The sequence below is a fragment of the Oryctolagus cuniculus genome, chromosome 2, assembly GCF_964237555.1.
Source record: "Oryctolagus cuniculus chromosome 2, mOryCun1.1, whole genome shotgun sequence".
Taxonomy (NCBI): Eukaryota; Metazoa; Chordata; class Mammalia; order Lagomorpha; family Leporidae; genus Oryctolagus; species Oryctolagus cuniculus.
The window spans coordinates 129,340,134-129,361,016 of NC_091433.1; the positions used below are offsets into that span (position 1 = coordinate 129,340,134).

At 38.8% G+C, this 20,883-nt stretch overlaps 1 protein-coding gene across 19 annotated transcripts in view; it reads right to left on the reverse strand.

The window, feature by feature from the left end:
* ALMS1 (ALMS1 centrosome and basal body associated protein) overlaps nucleotides 1-20,883 on the reverse strand; it is a 175,718-nt gene that overhangs the window by 32,147 nt on the left and 122,688 nt on the right. For 18 of the 19 annotated variants that reach the window (XM_070068938.1, XM_070068936.1, XM_070068924.1 and 15 more), the window contains 3 exons: nucleotides 19,702-19,839; nucleotides 18,426-18,596; nucleotides 6,667-7,829 (listed from right to left, as the gene is read on the reverse strand). In XM_070068938.1, coding sequence (XP_069925039.1) covers nucleotides 6,667-7,829; nucleotides 18,426-18,596; nucleotides 19,702-19,839 — 1,472 coding nt within the window. Of the gene's footprint in view, nucleotides 1-6,666; nucleotides 7,830-10,122; nucleotides 10,173-18,425; nucleotides 18,597-19,701; nucleotides 19,840-20,883 lie in introns of those variants that run through there. The other variant, XM_070068939.1, reaches the window with a different exon arrangement.

Sequence of the window (20,883 nt, forward strand, 5' to 3'; positions counted from 1 at the left end):
ACTAACAGATTCAATGTCATCCCTATCAAGAATCAAGCTGCCATTTTTTTTTTTTTTGGATAAAAACTGACAAGTTGCTCCTTAAATTTATATGACTCATAAACAGCAGAAACAATCTTGAGGAAGCAATATAAAGTTGGAGGATTCATATCTCAAAACTAGGATATAGTGATCAGTGTGGTGGTAGCATAAGGAGAGACATATAGATAAATGAAATAGGAATAAGAGCCCTGAAATACATCCATACATTCACAGTCAACTGGTTTTTGGCAAGGATGACAAATAATGCAATGGAGGATAGAACAGCCCTTGCAGCAAATGGTGCTAGGACAGCTGGATGTACACAAGCAAAAGAATGAATTTGTTTCTCCTACCTCATCATATCAAACATTAACTAAAAATGATCATAGACCTAAATGTAATTGCTAAAATTATAAAACTTTTCAAAGAAAACAAAGGAGTACAGTTATTGTAACGATGGGTCAAGCCATAATTTTAGACATGATGTAAAAAGCACAAGAAATAAAAGTAGATAAACTGGACTTTGTCAAAATTAAAAATTTTGTGCTACAAATGATACCATCAAGGAGGCAAAAATCAACAGAAAGATTGGAAGAACATGTTTGCAAATCATATACCTAATAAAATACTTGCATTTAGGATATCTAGAGAACTTAATGTAACTCGGGTGGGAGGGAAGTTATGGGGGGGGGGGAGCCATTGTAATCCATAAGCTGTACTTTGGAAATTTATATTCATTAAAGAAAAGTTAAAAATAAAATAAAATAAAATAATGTAACTCAACAGTAAGATGCTAAATAATCCATTTTAAAATTAGTACAGGGTTTGGGTATTTGGTGCAGTGGATAAGCTCTCCCTTGGAATGCCGACATCCCATATTAGAGTGCTTGGGTTCAAGTCCTGGCTGCACTGCATTACTTTCTGTTAAAGCACACTCTCAAGTAGTTGGGTCACTGGTACCCACATGGGAGACTTGGATTGAGTTCCTGACTGCCAGGCATTTGGGGAGTGAACAACAGGTGGGCATTCTCATAAATAAATAAATAAATAAAGGAAGCACAGGATCTGAATAAAACCTTCTCCAAAGGAGATACACAAATGAGAAATAGCCACATGAAAAGGTTAATAAAACATAATGACCATTGAGGAAAGAAAATCCAAACCAAAATGAGGTATTTCTTAACACTCATTAGGAATGTTACAATTAAAAGCAGGATAATAACAATTATTGCTGAGGATGAAGGGAAATTGGAACCCTAATATGATACTGGCAAGAAAAATGACACTGTTACTTTGGAAAATAGTTTGACAGTCAAAGGTTAAACAGAGAGTTACCACATAATCTAGAAATTCCACTTGTAACATACCCAGGAACAATATATACATACATAAACGTGTATGCTGTTAATAAATCCATTATTCATAAAAGTAAAAAGAAAAGTAGAAACAACCCAATTGGCCATCAACTCAAGAAAGTATAAACATTCACATAATGGATTTTCTAAAAAGATGTAATTATTTACTTGAAAGGCAGGCAGGCAGAGAGAGAGAGAGAGATCTTCCATTCGCTGGTTCACTCCCTAAATACCCACAACAGGCAGGGCTAGGCCAGGCTGAAGCCAAGGGCCAGGAACTCCATCCAGGTTTCCCACGTGTGGCAAGAACCCATGTACTTGGTCCATCATATGCCATTCCCTAAGTGTATTAGTAAAAAGCTGGGTCAGAAGTACGAAACAGCTGGGACAAGAACTGGCAATCTCATACTGGAATGTGGGCATCCCAACTCATGGCTGAACATCCTACTCCGTAACTCCCACCCCAACAGGCTGGATTCTGTTTAAGCTGTAACAAGCAACAAAGCACTAATACATGCTACAACACGAGTGAAGCTAGACACAAAAGGCTACATACTCTATGATTGCATTTATATGAAATGTCCCATAGACAAATCTATAAAGACAGAAAGCAGATTAATGGCTACCATGGCAGAGGTTTGGGTGTGGAGACTGGGAGAATGGAAAGTGATTGCTAACGGACTAATGAGCTTCTTTTGGGGAAAACAAAAATGTTAGGAAATTAATGGTGAAAGTTTTTCAACCTCCTGAATATACTGAAAACTACTGAATTATACTGAATTGTATAGTATGTGGATTTTATGTCAACAAAGATTGGCCAACACTGTGACACATCTGGAAGGAACTGGATTTAAATTTTTGAAAACCTACAAGAATCCAGGAATAAAAAACCAAAACCCTATAGGGAGAAAAAATTAGGAGAGCCTCTTATACAGAAACATTTCATAATCTGGGAGTGATAGATTAGGAAAGTGGTTTAACCATTGAAATCCTTACTTAATGTATACTAAGCTGATCTTCTGTATATTAAGATAATCGAAAATGAATCTTGATGTGAATGGAAGGGGAGAGGGAGTGGGAAAGGGGAAGGTTGTGGGTGGGAGGGACGGTATGGGGGGGAAGCCATTGTAATCCATAAGTCGTACTTTGGAAATTTACATTCATTAAATAAAAGTTAAAAAAAAAAAAGGAAAGTGGTTTAAGTATATTAGTTAACTAGATTACATAGCTGCTAAATGATTAGAAAAACAACTCAAAGAAATATAAACTACATAGTAATGAAAAAAATAGAAAACAGCAAGAAATCATTAAAAATGGTAAGAAATCTTGAACAGCTTGAAACAATTTTGAAAAAGGACAGAAGACTCATAGTTTGTGATTTCAAAACATATTACAAAGGAACAGTAACAAAAACAATGTGGTACTACCATAAAGACAAACAGAGGCCAGTGCTGTGGCATAGCAGAAAAGGCACCATCTGTGGTGCCGGCATTCCATGAGTGCCAGTGCTCCACTTCCGATCTATTTCTCTGCTATGGCCTGGGAAAACAGTAGAAGATGGCCCAAGTCCTTGAGCCCCTGCACCCACATGGGAGACCCAGAAAACTCCTGGCTCCTGGCTTCAGATCAATGCAGCTCTGACCTTTCTGGCCAACTGTGGAGTGATCCCCCACCCCCGGCCTCTCCTTCTCTCTCTGTGTAACTCTGATTAAAGAAATATTTATTATTTATTTGAAAGTCAGTTACGGCCGGTGCTGCGGCTCACTTGGCTAATCTTCCACCTGCGGTGCCGGTACCCCGGGTTCTAGTCCCGGTTGGGGTGCCGGATTCTCTCCTGGTTGCTCCTCTTCCAGTCCAGCTCTCTGCTGTGGCCCGGGAAGGCAGTGGAGGATGGCCCAGGTCCTTGGGCCCTGCACCAGCATGGGAGACCAGGAGAAGCACCTGGCTCCTGGCTTCGGAAAGGCACAGCGTGCCAGCCATAGCGGCCATTTGGGGGGTGAACCAACGGAAGGAAGACCTTTCTTTCTCTCTAACTGCCTGGGGGGGGGGGGGGGAGAAAAAGTCACAGCTATACACAGAGAGAGAATGAGAGAGAGAATGAGAGAGAGAAAGAGAGAGAGAGAGAATCTTCCATCTGCTGGTTCACTCCCCAATTGGCCACAACAGCCAGAGCTGAGGGGATCTGAAGCCAGGAGCTTCTTCCAGGTCTCTCACGCAGGTGCAGGGGCCCAAGGACTTGGGCCATCTTCTACTGCTATCCCAGGCCATAGCAGAGAGCTGAATCGGAAGTGGAGCAGCCAGGACTAGAACCAGTGCCCATATGGAATGCTGGCACTTCAGGCCAGGGCTTTCCCCTGCTATGCCACAGCGCCGGCCCCGTCAAATGATTTTTGATGAGGATGTCAAGACCATTCAATGGAGAAGGCAATCTTTTCAATAAATGATGCTGGGGAAACTGGATAATCACAAGCCAAGTATGAAATTAAACCTTTTTCTTATGCAATAATTTTATGTTATATAAAAGTAATTCAAGGGGCTGGCTCTGTGGCTTAGTGGGTAAAACCACTGCCTGCAGTGCCAGCATCCCGCATGGGTGCCGGTTCGAGTCTAGGCTGCTCCACTTCTGATCCATCTCTCTGCGATGGCCTGGGAAAGCAGCAGAAGATGGCCCAAGTCCTTGGGCCCCTGCACCTGCGTGAGAGACCTGGAAGAAGCTCCTGACTCCTGGCTTCAGACTGGTGCAGCTCTGGCCATTGCTGCCATTTGGGGAGTGAACCAGCAGATGGAGGACCCCTCTCTGTGTCTCTCTGTAACTCTCAAATAAAAAAAAAAGTTAATTCAAAATGGATTAAAGACCTAAAACAACAAAACTCAGATCTCAAAAGGAAAGATAAGAAGACAGGCAACAAAAGCAAAAACAAAGACTATACCAATTGCACCAAGGGACACAATCAACAGAGTGAAAAGGCAGTGTACAGAAAAGGAGAAAATACTAGCAAATCATGTATCTGATAAGAGGGTAAGATCTAACAAAAAAACTCAAATAATATGAACAGACATTACTTCAAGGATGATATACAGGGGCCGATGCTATGGTGCAAAAATTTAATCCTCTGCCTAAGGCACTGGCATCCCATAGAGGCACTAGAATGAAGTTAGTATTGACAAGATGTGGTGAATCTGGAACTCTGGGCGCTAAGAATGGAAATGTAAACTTGTGTAGACATTGTTACAACTTGGTGGCTTCTCATCAAATTAAACACAGAATTACCACATGACCCACTCAACATTTCTATATATAGGTATATACCCAAAATAACATACAAGTGTTCAAACAAAAATTTGTATATGAATATCCTACACTAGGTCTATTCACAATAACCAGAAAGTAGAAACCACTCAATCAGTATCTGAATGAACAAAATGTTGCATACAAATGTGATGAAATATTAATCAGCCATAAAATAAAGCAATGAAGAACTGATAATGCTTTAATATGAATGAACCTATATAATAGTTTGCTAAAGTGAAAGAAATTTCCTATGAAGGTCATATATTGTAGAAGATGGCCCAAGTCCTTGGGTCTCCAAACCATGTGGGAGACCTGGAAGAAGCTTCTATGCTCCTGGCTTTGGGCCAGCCCAGCTCCAGCAGTTGCGGCCATATGGGGAGTGAACCAGTGGATGGAAGACCTCTCTCTCTCTCTCTCTCTCTCTCTCTCTCTCTCTCTCTGCCTCTATAACTCTGCTTTTCAAATAAAATCTTTAAATAGCATGTATTTTCAAACACACACACACACACAAAACACTTCCTACCTGGATCTTTCCCCCCATCTCTTCTGTCACTCCCAATTCATTTTTTAAAAACTCTATTATGTTTTAAAATGCAATCATTGTCATTTAACACCTGATAGTTTTTATGATAAATAATATTTATGGTATATTATCTGAATGTCTCATGCCTCCTTTTCATTAGACCAGTGGTCTCCAAGTTTTCTTGATCAGGCAATCTGCTGACAAAATATTTTTGAGGACAAATTGCCAAAACAGGTATTTATAAATTATGTCACTACTTTACTCCTATATTATAAAACATACATAAAATTTTTTTAAAGGTTGAGTAGTTTTAATTTTTGTGATGACATAACTTTCAATTTACTTTATGATCACAAGCTTAATCCTCTACTAAATAAAGAATTCAACAGGAAGTAAGTAGAAAGACCACTGTTCCTCAGGAGCATATATGAGGGCTATAAACATTAATCAAATCTCAAGATGTCTACCTCACTCATATATATTACCTTTTCTGTACCCTATGTGTTAGTTATCACAAACATTAATTCTAGTAGTTATTCCATACTCGAATGAACCATTTGCGAGCATCCGTCTTTTGAGAGCACTTCTCTATTCCTAACTTTTGCTCCTAAGTTAAAGCAATGGTCTACATTGGCTGATTCCTTGAGATCTGCTACTAACTCCCTAGTCTATTGTAGAAATAGCCTTACAGGCACTGTTACAGAATCTACTATAAGGATATTGTGGAGGGCTCTGTTGTACTATGGTGCCACCTTTATGAAGACAGATCAGAGGAATTTCTCTTGGGTCTTTGTACCAGAAATATCTGTAATAATTTTGAAAATTTCAAGTTGCTTTGCATTAAGGCTAATGTAATTGAACACAAAATTCTAGTAACACCAAATACTAAGAAACACATAGCCAAATTTGTAGCTAAATTCTAGCAAATACATCTACCAAGTATACAAGCATTTATCTGCCCCTGGCTTCAACTTATGCTTCCACCACTCATCTTCCTCATTTATTGTTAAAAAATGTTATAGCTTCAGTTTTTCTCATCCCAATTCTTCATTAACTTAAAAAATTATACTGTATTATTTCTGTGTGTGTATGGGTATGTGTATTTAAAAGCACCTCAAATATTTCTTGGAAGAGAGGGAGAAATGAGCAAAAAGCAAACAAAAATCAGACAATATTATGCAGAACAGAGGTCATTCTAAACTTGGAGCTCTCCCATGTCAGGAGTATACTTTGTAGATTCTGAAGCATCTAATAGCAAAACCCTTCAACCAAAGAGTAATTTGTAAATGAGTGTTGATGAAAAGAATGACAACTCACAATAGCACTGTACTACACTTTCTCACTCTTTTCCAGTTGGTAATAAGTAAAATAGTGAAGAAAGGGCAAATGACTTTTTTTCACCTGCGTGTAAAGATTAACTGAAAAGTCCATGAAAAAGGCAGTCACATTGCCAGATGGAATTTGTAGCCATGTACCTGGATGCGTTTCCTTCTCGTGTGCTCAGAAGTCATTTGGGGATGCCCAACATTCAGTGCTTTCTTGTTGTGCTTACACCGCTTCTCAAGGTATCTTCTCTGTTGGTTGGTGGTGCTGCTGTATAACTTAATTCGCCTGGGTGACATACATACTCTTTCGTGGCCAAAAGCTTGGATCAAACGGGCCGTGTCAATGGTGGAAATAGAACTACTCCTTTCACGCAAAGTTACCTCTCTATCTGTTTGGGTCAATATATCTGAATCCACAGAAGTGGTGGTAGAAAGAATGTTGGTGGTGGTATCTGTGAGCAGCTCACTTTCCTCTGAGGGCCTAGACTCTGAAGAAGTGTTGCTTATGTAATTAAAACCTGGCTGTTTTCTCAGAATGTATTTATCAAATTTAATCTGTTCAATTTTAATCTGACTGGGCCTCCCAGCCTGATGGGAAAGCACCTTGCTTTTTTTAAGATCGCTTATGTTTCTATGTTTAAGATCTCCTAGGCTTTTATACCGCTTCTTTTTCTGAAGCTTGCTTTTCTGTGGTTGATGTTTACCGCTCCATTCCCTAACATCGCGCTCCCCTCTGCTATCATCTTGTGTGCTTTCAGAGGCATGGAGAGAATGTGTGATGGGATTCTGAAGAAGTTTAGCCAAGCGATCCAGTCGCTCCACCAAAGACAGTTCTTTCCCGTCAATGAACCCAGGTGGTTTCTGTTGCTTTTGTCGTTCCTGATACTTGTTCCAGAGTTCATTTAGATTTGAGGTATGCTGGGTTGTTACCTCTCGGGTGACTTTATGTTCCTTTTTTGGGTCATTAATTTGTCTGCTGCTTTTCAGATAATCTCTAGCCTGACTTTTAGTAGTATGTATCACTTCTTTGTTTCCCAAATTCAGATTGATGCTGAGGCTCTTTACTCTGGTATAATCAGTCTGAGTCTTGTCCACACTTTGAAATGGGGGAGGAAGGTAAGTGTGTTCTCTATGCTTGTCTGAATGATGCTGAAAGAAATCCTTCCAAGAATGCTGCACTAACACACTCCTTCCCACAGATTCATGACAAAAATCTTGGTCACTTGCTAGGTGCACTGGATGATGAAAGTAAAACTTGGCTGACCTGAAGACAGAATGGGTAGTATTTTCAAATTCTGAATGACTTTCAGATTCTGAAAAGAGAAAAAAATATTTTGAAAGAATTTAACATATTTACATTTCCTTTAAGATACTGTCTGCCCTTAGTTTTTTAGAACGAAAAAGGAAAACGAAACAACAATTTACATAAAATTTCAGAAAATTCACTGCCTGTGCAAAGGACTCATGCATTATGATCAGCAGCCACACTGGAATGGTCAAAGTCTGAGAGATTCCCAATCAGAACCCCTGGACTCTGGGCTGGACTCTACACTGACCAGCAACGTAACCACAAGTAGGCATGTTAGTTCTCCAAGACTGTTAAGATCAGCTACTTGTTTGTATTTAGTGCTCATCATTGTGGTGTGTTATTGCATGTGCTCTACCTCTGCTTTTTAAAAAAAAGTTTAATATGTTTAAGACTGAAAAGCAGAGCTAGTGCTGTGGCGCACTAGGTTAATCCTCTGCTTGCGGCGCCAGCATTCCATATGGGTGCCGGTTCTAGTCCCGGTGGCTCATCTTCTAGTCCAGCTCTCTGCTGTGGCCCAGGAGTACAGTGGAGGATGGCCCAAGTCCTTGGGCCCCTGCACCCGCATGGGAGACCAGGAAGAAGCACCCGGCTCCTGGCTTCGGATCGGAGCAGCTCCGGCCATTGCGGCCACTTGGGGGGTGAACCAATGAAGGGAAGGCCTTTCTCTCTGTCTCTCTGTCTCTCTCTCTCTGTCTGTAATTCTGCCTGTCAAATAAATTAAAAAAAAAAAAAAAGACTGAAAGGCAGCAGTAGCTCCATTTTCAGCTAAGAAATCTGAGACTTCATTTCATCATCAGTATTTAATGAATGGAATAAAAACCTTTTTTTTTTTTTACATGTTTTATAGCATTAAAAAATCCATTGTATGTATACCAATTTCATTTTCCCCAAGTTTTTTACTGTGATAAAGTACACATAAAATTTACCATTTTCCAATTTCACTCTTTGACAATAATTGTATCAAAAGAGAAATTTTTAGATATTAGTATCCTATAATCTGCAGTTTGAATATCTGTGTCCCTCCAAAATTCAGGTTGAAATTTTATCTCCAATGCGGCAGTATTAAGCTGTGGGGCCTTTAGGAGGAAATTAGCTCATAAGGGCTCTACCTCTAACAGTAGGATTACTGTCCTTATAAAAGGGCTTACAGGAGTCTATTTGGCCATTTTCTGCCTTCCATCAACTGAGGACGTGGCCTCTGACCCTACCTCTATATGAGCACACAGCAACAAGGTATCATTCTTGGAAGCAGAAACTGGGCTCTCACCAGATATTCAATCTCCTGATGCTGAGACCTTGGACTTTTCAGCCTCCAGAACTGAGAGAAATATATCTCTTTTTAAATGAAAAAATTTTAAAAGATTTTATTAATTTGACAGGCAGAGTTATAGACAGTGAGAGGGAGAGGCAGAGAGAAAGGTCTTCCTTATGTTGGTTAACTCCCCAAGTGGCCACAACGGCCGGAGCTGCGCCGATCCGAAACCAGAGGCAGAAACAAAGGTACCTACATGCACCTATGGGTTTCTTTTTACCCACACTGTAGATTATTGACAACCAGAGTTATCATTAAATGCTCTAGGAATTTCTACAAATTTCCCTAAAGTATAGTAACTGCTTTTATGCTAACATATAAAAAGATTCTATAAAATTTTAGTTATCTAGCAATATTTAAAAGATTTGGAGATTTTAAATTAATAGAAACAAATATATAATTAAAATTGTATTAAGGGGTATGAGGGACAAAAATGAGTTGATATAAGAATAATTTTAAGGGCCAGTTCCATGGCGCACTAGGTTAATCCTCTGCCTGCAGCGCCGGCATCCCATATGGGTGCCAGTTCTAGTCCCAGTTGCTCCTTTCTCCTTTTCTATGTAACTCTAGTTCTCAAATAAACAAATCTTTAAAAAAAAAAAAAAGGAATAATTTTAATGAGAATCAGTAGTTAGAGAAGACTTCTCTGAGGAGGTGGAAATGCTAAGTAAATATGAGAGCTAAACAAACAAAAATGGCAGGTGCAGAGCATTCTGGGCAGAAGGGATCATCATGCCTGAATGCCTGTGGCAATGCTGCTGCCACCTATGCCACTGAGCAGTGCCTGTAACGTTTCTGTATAGAGACAGGACCACCCCTCCTTTTAAAGGCAAATCTCTTCACTGGTGCTCTGGAGCGCAGTCATCTTCCTTTCAAGGCCTTGGTTCCTTTCCCCATCTTATTTCTCTAATATCTTCAGTCTCTCCCTTATTTCCAATATATTGAAAGCATAATTTACTGTATCACAACTTTAGAAAATCCTCACATCCTCTTCCAGGTACTGGCTCATTTAGTTGCTCCTCTTCAGTTAAGTTTCTAAAGGAGAAAATATGTATTTTCTTCTTATCCTTTGCCTACATATCACTGGACTAAAACTTCTCTTGCTAATTAAACCCGCTACTTCCATGTATAACCAATTCATTCCATGAGATGTTTTCATTCTATATTCTCTTTCTAGGTGATCCTATCTTTCCCTATTTCAGTATCATCTTCATGCTGCTAACTGTGCTCAAACTTACATTTCAGGCTATGACTTCTCTCTTGAGCTCTAGATTCATACACTGAATATACTCACTTGGATTCCACAGCCATCTCAAATTTTCAATGTCCCTAACTGAATTCTGTTCTTGCCTCTTGTAGAATTGTACTTCTACATTTCTGTAAATGGCACATTACTCTATTTTGCAAAATAAAACCTGGGAATTAACTCTTGTTATTTCTATCTCCCTCATCTTCATGTTCCTGCCATTAATCCCTCATCAAACAATACAAATCTGCCCATTTCTTATTCCTCTCATATTACTGAACGTTTCCAATAGGTCTACTGTCCCTTCCTTTCCTTTGCCAACCTATTCTTCAAATACTGTCAGGATAATAATTTTAAAATGTAAACTGGGCATATTCTTTTTTTTCCCCGTGCCTAAAATGTTTATTCTCAGTATAGCTTATGCTTAGACAAGTAGGAGGGGGACTTAACAAAGTTCTGGGCATGAAGCTTTTCCACACAAATACAGATGATTATACCAAACCTGCATGAGCACTGTCAGAATAAATTCACCATTTTCTTTCCCCAAACTCATTGCCAAGAGATGGATGTGCTTTTTCTTTGTTTTTCTTGTTGCTTTTAAAGATTGGTTCAATTATTTGAAAGGCATTTACAGAGAGTGAGAGAGTGAGAGAGAGAGAGAGAAAGAGAGAGAAAGAGAAAGAGAGCGAGCGAGCACTTCTATCTATTGGCGCATTCTCCAAATGGTCATAATGGCCAGAGTTGTGAAAAGCCAAAGCCAGGAGCCAGGAACTCCATTCAGCTCTCCCATGTGGCTGGCAAGGACCCAAGCACTTAGGGTCATCTTCTGCCACCTTCCCAGGTGCATCAGCAGTGAGCTGCATTGGCAGTGGAGCAGCCAGGATTTAAACCCAGTTAACCCACTGTACCACAACATTGGCACCTCTTTTAGTCTTATAGTAAGAGTATAACCCATTGGAGATTTAGATGTATGCAGGGATTTCCTTTAACATTTTTCACAATGAGTGAGTCCTGAGTAAGTCCTAAGTTTTACTTCTAATCCCCAACTTAATATAGATGTTAAGTATAACATCTAAATCAATAGAATCCAGTTGAATCACTTGGGTGATAATCTGCTTTAATGCTCAATTACTTCCCAAACTCCTGAATTCACTCCACTTTATGAGTTTATTTATTATTTATTTTATTTGAAAGGCAGAGACAGAAAGATGCTTTCCCTCTACTTTTGCAATATGAAGATGCTTTATTGTTATCCCATTCTCTATTAAATATTTTTTATTATTTTAAAATATTTTATTAAATATTTTTATTTATTAATATTTTTAAGATTGATTTTATTTACTTGAAAGGCAAAGTTACAGAGAGAAGGAGAGAGAGAGAGAGAGAGAGAGAAAGAGAGAGAGAGAGAGAGAAAGAGAGAGAGAGAGAGAGAAAGAGAGAGAGAGAGAGAAAGAGAGAAAGAGAGAGAGAAAGAGAGAGAGAGAGAGAGAGAGAGAGAGAGAGAGAGAGAGAGAGAAAGAGAGAGAAAGAGAGAGAAAGAGAGAGAGAGAGAGAAAGAGAGAGAAAGAGAGAGAAAGAGAGAGAAAGAGAGAGAAAGAGAGAGAAAGAGAGAGAAAGAGAGAGAAAGAGAGAGAAAGAGAGAGAAAGGGTTCACTCCCCAAATGGCTGCAATGGCTGAGGCTGGGCCAGGCTGAAGTCAGGAGCCAGGAGCCTGGAACTCCATCCAGGTTTTCTACTGCTTTCCCAAGCACATTAGCAGAGAGCTGGGTCCAAAGCAGAACAGTCAGGAGTTGAACCGGCACTTACATGGAATGCTGGCATTACAAGCACAGCTTAACCCACCATACCATGATGGAAGCTCCACTGGCTATTTTCTTTAAGGAAGTTTTTCAGGATATCTAATTCACCTTATTTTTAGAAGCAGACATATAGAAAACAAGAAGTAAAATGGCAGATATAAATAAAATTATGTAGATAATAACATTAAATGTGAATGGACTAGAGGCCACCACTGTGCTGTAGTGGGTAAAGCTGCCACCTGCAGTGCTGACATTCCATATGGGTGCTGGTTCAAGTCCCAGCTACTCCACTTCTGATCCAGCTCTCTGCTATGGCCTGGGAAAGCAGTAGAAGATGGCCCAGGTCCTTGAGCCCCTGCACTTGCGTGGGAGACCCAGAAGAAGCTCCTGGCTCCAGATCAGCTCAGTTCTGGCCATTGTGGTCATTTGAGGAGTGAACCAGCAGATGGAAGAACACACTGTCTCTCTGTGTCTACCTCTCTGTAACTTTGCCTTTCATATAAATAAATAAATCTTGGGGCTGGTGCCATGGCTCACTTGGTTAATTCTCTGCCTGCAGTCTAGCATTCCATATGGGTGCCGGTTCTAGTCCCGGTTGCTCCTCTTCCAGTCCAGCTCTCTGCTGTGGCCCGGGATGGCAGTGGAGGATGGCCCAAGTGTGTGGGCCCCTGCACCCACATGGGAGACCAGGAGGAAGCTCCTGGCTCCTGGCTTCAGATCGGCATAGCGCCGGCTGTAGCGGCCATTTGGGGGCAGAACCAACAGAAGGAAGACCTTTCTCTCTGTCTCTCTCTCTCTCACTGTCTATAACTTTACCTGTCAAATAAATAAAAAATTAAAAAAAAATCTTTAAAAAATGTGAATGGACTAAATATTCAATTAAAAGTCAGAGATTGTCAAAACAGATTTTTTTAAAAAGCATTTAAAGCGTTGTTATATATGTTGTATATAACAAACAGATTAAAAAATAAAAAGAGACTATTAGAATAGATAGGTTATATTATGCAAATGACAACTACAAGAAAGCTGAAATGGCCATAATAATTTCAGGCAAAACAGATTTAAATTAGAATATGTGACTATAGAGGGTCATATCATAATGATAAAATTCACTCAGCAGGAAGAGATAACAATTACACATACATATAACTTATTAACAGAGCATAAAAACAGATGAAGAAAAACCAGCTAGAAATAAAGGGATAATTAAATAGTAATTTTTGAAGACTTGATATCCTATTTTTAATAATGAATAGAACATTTAGAAGATTAAAAAGGAAACAAAAGAACAATACTACAAACCAAACAGATCTAACAAACATCTCGGAAAATTCCACGCAACCTCAAAATACACATTTTTTTCTTAAGTGTATGAGGAATATTCCCCAGGATAGACTGTATGCTAGGCCATATAACAAACTTTAGTGAATTTAAAAGGAAAGAAATAATACAAAATATGTTCTCTAATTACAACAGAATGAGATTAGAAACCAGTAGCAGGATAAAATTTAGACAACTCAAATATATGAACTTTTACAAATTATTCCTAAATAACTTATGGGTTAAACAAAAATTCAAAAGGGAGATGAGAAGATACTTGGTAACAAATGAGAACAAACTTATTGGATGTAGGTACACTATATATGCCTAGACATGCTGAGTGTCCCTTAGCTAAATTCTTGGGACCAGAATGCTTTAGATTTGGGAGCTTCTGGAGTCTGGAATGACTTTACTGATTGAACATCTTAAGTAAGAAATTTCAAAATGTGAAATGTTAAAGTTTCTAAAACTTCTTGAGCATTATGTCAGCACTCAAAAAGTTGCTGATTTCAGAGCATTTCAGGTTTCAGTCAGGGATGCTCAACCATATTAAGAAAGAAGAAAGATTTCAAGTTAAAACCACTAAACTTCCCTCTTAAAGCACTGGAAAAAGAAGAGCAAACTAAAACCAAATAAGGAATGGAGGAAATAATGAAGATTAGAGTGTAAGTTAATTAAACAGAGAATGTAAAAAAGAGAAAAAATCATTGAAATCAAAAGCTGATTCTTTGAAAATATCAACAAAATTAAGAAACCACTAGCTAGACTGACCAAGGGGGGGGAAAAATGAGAATACGTACAACAAAAATGAGAGATTACTATTGATCTTACAAAAATAAAAAGGATTTTTGAAAAACTATGAACAGGCATGTGCCGAATGCACAAATGCCATTCCTAGAAAGTCATAAACCACCAAACCTGACCCAGGAAGTAACAATTTGAATAGACCTGTAAGAAGTGAGGAGACTGAATTAGTAATAATAAAAAAAAAAAATTGGGGCAGGCACTGTGGTGCAGTGGCCTGAAGCACCGGCATCCCATATGGGCGCCAGTTTTGTCCTGGCTGCTCCTCTTCCGATCCAGCTCTCTGCTACGGCCTGGGAAAGCAGTAGAAGATGGCCCAAGTCCTTGGGCCCCTGCACCTGTGTGGGAGACCCAGAAGACAGAAGAAGCTCCTGGCTCCTGGCTTCAGATCAGTGCAGCTCCAGCCGTTGCGGCCATCTGGGGAGTGAATCAGCATATGGAAGATCTCTCTCTCTGTCTCTCTGTCTCTAAATCTCTCTGTAACTCTTTCAAATAAATAAAATAAATCTTTAAAAAAATTAAAAATAAAAATAAATTACCCACAAAAGAAAGCCCAGACCCAGACAGCTTGACCAATGAACTTTACCAAACATTTAAATAAGAACTAATACAAGTTTTTTAAACTAACTCTTCCAAAAAAGAGATGAACAAGTCCCAACTCATTTATGAAGTCAGTATTACCCTGATAAGAAAATTCAATAATAAAGACATTACAAGAAGAGAACAGATCAATCAAAAGACTAAATGGGATTACCCCAGAAATACAAGGTTGGTATGACACTCAAAAACCAATCAATAGAATTTATCAAATGCTTTTCCTACATCCTATTGATGATAAATTCAAAATATTTTTAATAAAAATATTCAACAAGCTAGGAATACAGCTTTCCCAATCTGATAAAAAAAAAACTGTATTTTATATACTTGCAGCAAAGAAAACTGAAATGAAATTAAGAAAATAATTCTGTTTATGACATCATCAACTAGAACAGAAGGAACAAAATTAATAATAGAAGTAAATCAAAATTCATAAAATGAAAACTAAAAAGGTTGTTGAGAAACTACAAGATCCAAATAAATGGAAAATATCCATGTTAAGGACCAAACAATTTCAGGTTGTTAAAAAGGCAATATTCCTCAGATTCAATGCAATCCGTATCTAGATCCCAACTTTCTTCTTTTTGAAATTGTCAAGATGATTTTTAAAGTTAATATGAAATTATAAGTGACCCATAAGTGATCCATAGCAAACATGGATCTGAAAAATAAAACCAAGTTGGAGGACTCATACACCACAATTTCAAAACTTACTACAAAATTACAAACAAGATAACATGGCTCTAGGGCTAGGGGTATGGGGCATCAGTTGAGTCTCTGCTGTTCTGCTTTCAATCTAGCTCTCCACAAATGTGCCTGGTAAAGCAGTGGAAGACAGCCTAGGTACCTGGGTCCCTGCTACCCACTAGGGAGACCCAGATGGAGCTCTGGGCTCCTGGGCTAGGCCTGGACTAGCCCCGGCCATTGTAGTCATTTGGAATATGAATCAGAGGATGGAAGATCTCTCTCTCTCTCTCTCCTGCCTCTATTACTTTGTCTTTCAAAATAAGCAAATCTTTTAAAATATAATATTTATTTACATAAAAAGATAGTTTGGTACTGTCTTAAGGAGACATATAGACCAACAAAACATGGAACATTATCCAGAATCCAGAAACCTATATATCTATGGTGAACTGATTTGTGATAAAGGTACCAAGACTATTCAATGGTGATAAAGAACAGGTTTTTTGTTTCTTTTGTTTTTAAACTCATGGTAATGTGGAAGTTGGATATCCTCATGAATACTTCACACCATATAAAACAGTTAACTAAAAAAACAAACCAATGACCTAAATGCAAAAGTAAAACTATAAAACTCTTGGAAGAAAACATAGTGCTAATGGATATGGCAAAGGATTCTTAGATATGGCATTAAAAGCAGGTTGCATGAGCTATCAATGTCACAATAATTCACTGCCAAATTCAATTTCCTGAAGCATTACTCCTGTTTTCTTGTAGCATTATTATGGTCTAGGTCCTAATGTTTATGTATGTAATCCATTTTGAGTCAACTTCTGTATATGGTGCAGCTTCATTTTTTTCCATGTGGATATCCAGTTTTCCCAGCACCATTTGGTGCCACTGCCAAAAATTATTTTACACATTTTTGATGTGAGTAGCTGAACTACTATTTTCAGAACATAGTATGGGTAGATTAGTTCCTGGACTCCTTTCTCTCCTTATTGGGCTCCTGGTTTATCTTCCTCTAAGAGATAAAGCAGCTAGCTAGTAATGCCTTGTATTATCTATGTTTTTCTATTATATGCCATTAAAAATTTGAGTGTGGCTCCTTTTTACTATAAACTTTCATTTGCTTTTTAAAGATTTATTTATTTGGAAGTCAGAGTTAGAGAAAGATTTTCCATCTGTTGGTTCACTCCCCAAATGGTTGCAATGGCCAGGACAGGGCCAGGATAAAGCCAGGAGCCAGGAACTTTGGGTCTCCCACATGGGTGGCAGGGGCACAAGTACATGGGCCATCTTCCACTGCATTCCCAGGCAAATTATCAGGGAGACCCATCAGAAGTGGAGCAGTTGAGACTCAAGTTGGCACCTGCTGGCATTGCAGGCAGCAGCGTAGTCTACTACAACACAATGTTGGCCCTGTATTGTAATTTTTTAAATCTCAGATTGCTGCTGTCATTTTTAAATTTCAGATTGATGTTGTATTTATCACAGTATCTTTAATTTAGGTTTTCCTGTGCTTTTTTTTTTTTTTTTTTTTTTTTTTTTGAGAGGCAGAGTGGACAGTGAGAGAGAGAGACAGAGAGAAAGGTCTTCCTTTTGCCGTTGGTTCACCCTCCAATGGCCGCCGCGGCTGGCGCGCTGCAGCCGGCGCACCGCGCTGATCCGATGGCAGGAGCCAGGTACTTATCCTGGTCTCCCATGGGGTGCAGGGCCCAAGCACTTGGGCCATCCTCCACTGCACTGCCTGGCCACAGCAGAGAGCTGGCCTGGAAGAGGGGCAACCGGGACAGAATCAGGTGCCCCAACCGGGACTAGAACCCGGTGTGCCGGCGCCGCAAGGTGGAGGATTAGCCTAGTGAGCCGCGGCGCTGGCCTCCTGTGCTAGTGTTAAGACATGATGAAGGGCTGCTGCTGTGGTATAGTGGATAAAACCACCACCTGCATTGCCGGCATCACATCTGGGCACCAGTTTGAGTCCTGGCTGCTCCACTTCCAATCCAGCTCTCTGCTGTGGCCTAGGAAAGCAGGAGGATGGCTCAAGTACTTGGGCCCCTGTACTGGTGTGGGAGACCTGGAGGAGGCTCCTGGCTCCTGGCTTTGGATCAGCACAGCTCCAGCCAGTGCAGCCAACTGGGGAGTGAACCAGCAGATGAAGACCTCTCTCTCTGCCTTTCCTTCTCTCTTTGTGTAACTCAGACTTTCAAATAAATTAAAAAAAAAAAAAAAGACATGATGCTTTACTTTTAATAATACCAGCCCAATTATAGTTGTCCTTCCATATCAGTGGAGGTTTGATTCTAAGATGCACCACAGACAGCAAAATCTGTGGATGCTGCACAAATGCCTCATACAAAACGGTGTAGTTTTTGTCTATAATATACACACATTCTCCTATTTACTTTAAATCATCTCTAGATTACTTAGAATACTAATATAATATAAATACCATGTAAATAATTGTTATACTCTATTGTTTAGGAAATAATGACAAGAAAAAAAGGTTTGAACACATTTAGCACAGATGTAATTATTTCTCCAAACAGTTCTGATCCACAGTTAGTGGAATCCACAGATGTGGAAACCAATGACACCAAGAGCTGACTATATTTATTTGTAATCTTGTTTTCTAAGTTGCGAATATTTTTTCCCAGAAGTAATATTTTCACATAGACAAAGGAGCATTGAAGTTGATTTGCATAATAAAGTTAAAAAAAAAGGAGAGGAATGGATCTTTGTTTAAACTTTGAAGCCATATTTCTCACTGGAGTAAAACAGAAACAGAGACAGTGAGACTCAGACACAGAGAGAGACACACACCTCCAGTGCCATTACCTGCAATATCTATCTCTAAGGACTCTTTATTTTCTAGCCAGGCTTTCTTGGGAATAGTGCCCTTCATATGGATCTCCTCTTTCTGTTTAATGACCTTAGAGTCTGGTAGGCTGCCCAACTTTGTGTCTTGAACTTGAGCTGAGTGCTCTGGAGCAGTAGGACCACCGGAACCTGAGAGAGACAAATAAATGCATCATACAGATAGGAAGTTGACAAAAAATATCTTAAATGCCTTTAAATATCTGCTGTGCAAACTCATTGTTACTAGTATTGAAGAACAAAAAAAGATTAGAAATGAGTTTATAAAATGTTCTAAACTGGAATCAAAAAACATAAATGGATATCATATAAAAATCACACAACTAGAGAAACAGATACAGAGGTTTCAGTATTCAAAAGAAGGAAACATAATTTGAATAGAAATGTGATAGAAAACATCTAGATAACTGATTTGGGCTTTAGAAGATAAAAAATGCATAGGAATACACTAAAATGCAAAGAGAAAGACATTTCAAGCAAAGCTAACTGCATAGCAGGGACTGGAATCAAGAAAAGCAATTGAGAACCTTAAGAAACAGAGCAAGTATATGGTTTGAGTGATTCTGAAACTTGTGAAGAAAACAGGTGAAAAACAGCATTCAAAAAGTTCTGGAAAACAGCTAAAAGACTTAGATGTTATGTATAAGGACAATGAAAACTAAGTTTTCTGGTTTTGGGTTTTTTTTTTTAATGACAAGACTAAAACAATCAAAACTGTTTCTGGAACATTTATTTTACAACAGTAAAAAAAAAAAGGGGGGGGGGTAAAATTTTGAAGCATTGCCCGGAACACAATCCTAATTAAAACATGCTATTTTAGGCATTTCAAATAAGCACAGTCCCACTGATGTAGAAATAACTGGATAGGTAGCTTAAGCGTAAACAAGCTGAATTCCTAAAAAACGAAAGCTTCTCTGTAACAGTGATGTTAGAGTCAGTATCTCATGGTGTTGAAATATTCTTTCAGAAGAAGTAAAAAGCCCATTAAGTGGATTTATAATAAGGTTATACCATATTTAAAAGTTCTCCATAGATAGCTCAATGAGCTTTAATAATGTCAATTTTTACCTGCCCAAGTATACTAAAAATATAGCTAAAAATACTTAATTTCACACATGAATAAGACATTGCAGGGTTGAAGTTCAAAAAGACTATACATTTCTGTTTCTAATCCTAAGGAAAAGCCTCATTTTAAAAATCCAGAAGAAAATAATACCCTGACAATCAGTTCAGTTACCTGCAGCTTCCTTCTGCAAGGGTTTGCTTTCTTCCGGCTGGGCAGTTTTGGGCACTGCCTTTTTACTGTGGATCTCCTCTTCCTGCTTTTTGTTTGCAAGGTTCTCATCCCCAGTGATGGGCAGTGGAACTGAAGAATCTGGAAAATGACATTTGATCCCACAGAGGAAAATATTACAAACACAACAGAAAAGTACCCCTCTTCCTGCCCAAAACAAAATCAAGCCCCTTTGTAATCAGAAACAAAAAACCTCTTTGTTTCCACTCTGCACAAACTGTGACATGAACTGTAAAGTTTTCCATATTTTTCTGTGTTCAACAACAGTATATTTATTTATTTATTTATTTTGACAGGCAGAGTTGGACATTGAGAGAGAGAGAGACAGAAAGGTCTTCCTTTGCCATTGGTTCACCCTCCAATGGCCGCCGCGGCTGGCATACCAGCGTGCTGCACCGATCCGAAGCCGGGAGCCAGATTCTTCCTCCTGGTCTCCCATGCGGGTGCAGGGCCCAAGGACTTGGGCCATCCTCCACTGCACTCCCAGGCCACAGCAGAGAGCTGGAATGGAAGAGGAGCAACTGGGACAGAATCTGGCGCCCCAACTGGGACTAGAACCCAGGGTGCCGGCACTGCAAGTGGAGGATTAGCCTAGTGACAGTTTAAATAATACTTTAAATAAATCTGTTCTTTGATGATTTGTTGTAACAGTTAAAAAAAAGTTTAAATCAGGTATGTTTTTCAAAGTAAAAAAGAAGATTGGAACAATGTTTTCAAGCTCTGGTCTATTAAAAAACTTTAGCATTTACAAAGCCAATCTTGGTATTTCATTTATTCCAAGAAAAGCACTTAAATTGTCTAGATTTTATACACAGCACTGTCAAATAATTTTTTAATGTCTCATGTCATTATACCCTTTTGAACTTATCTAATACGCTCTTGTTTTCATTTTTTCATGGTCTTATTTCATTTTTCATATCTAAGTATGAATACTTTTCACCAAAGTATTTTCAACACAGAAATCAGAAAGGCAACAAAGATTACTTAAAACACAACAAAGGACTAGTCTTGCTTTTATTTATCATACTATCTCTTTTCTTCTAAATTCATTCATTTTTATTTCTATTACTGCAATTCTCTAACTCACTTTGATGTAAATGTCTTCTGAAATTTTTATATTATTTT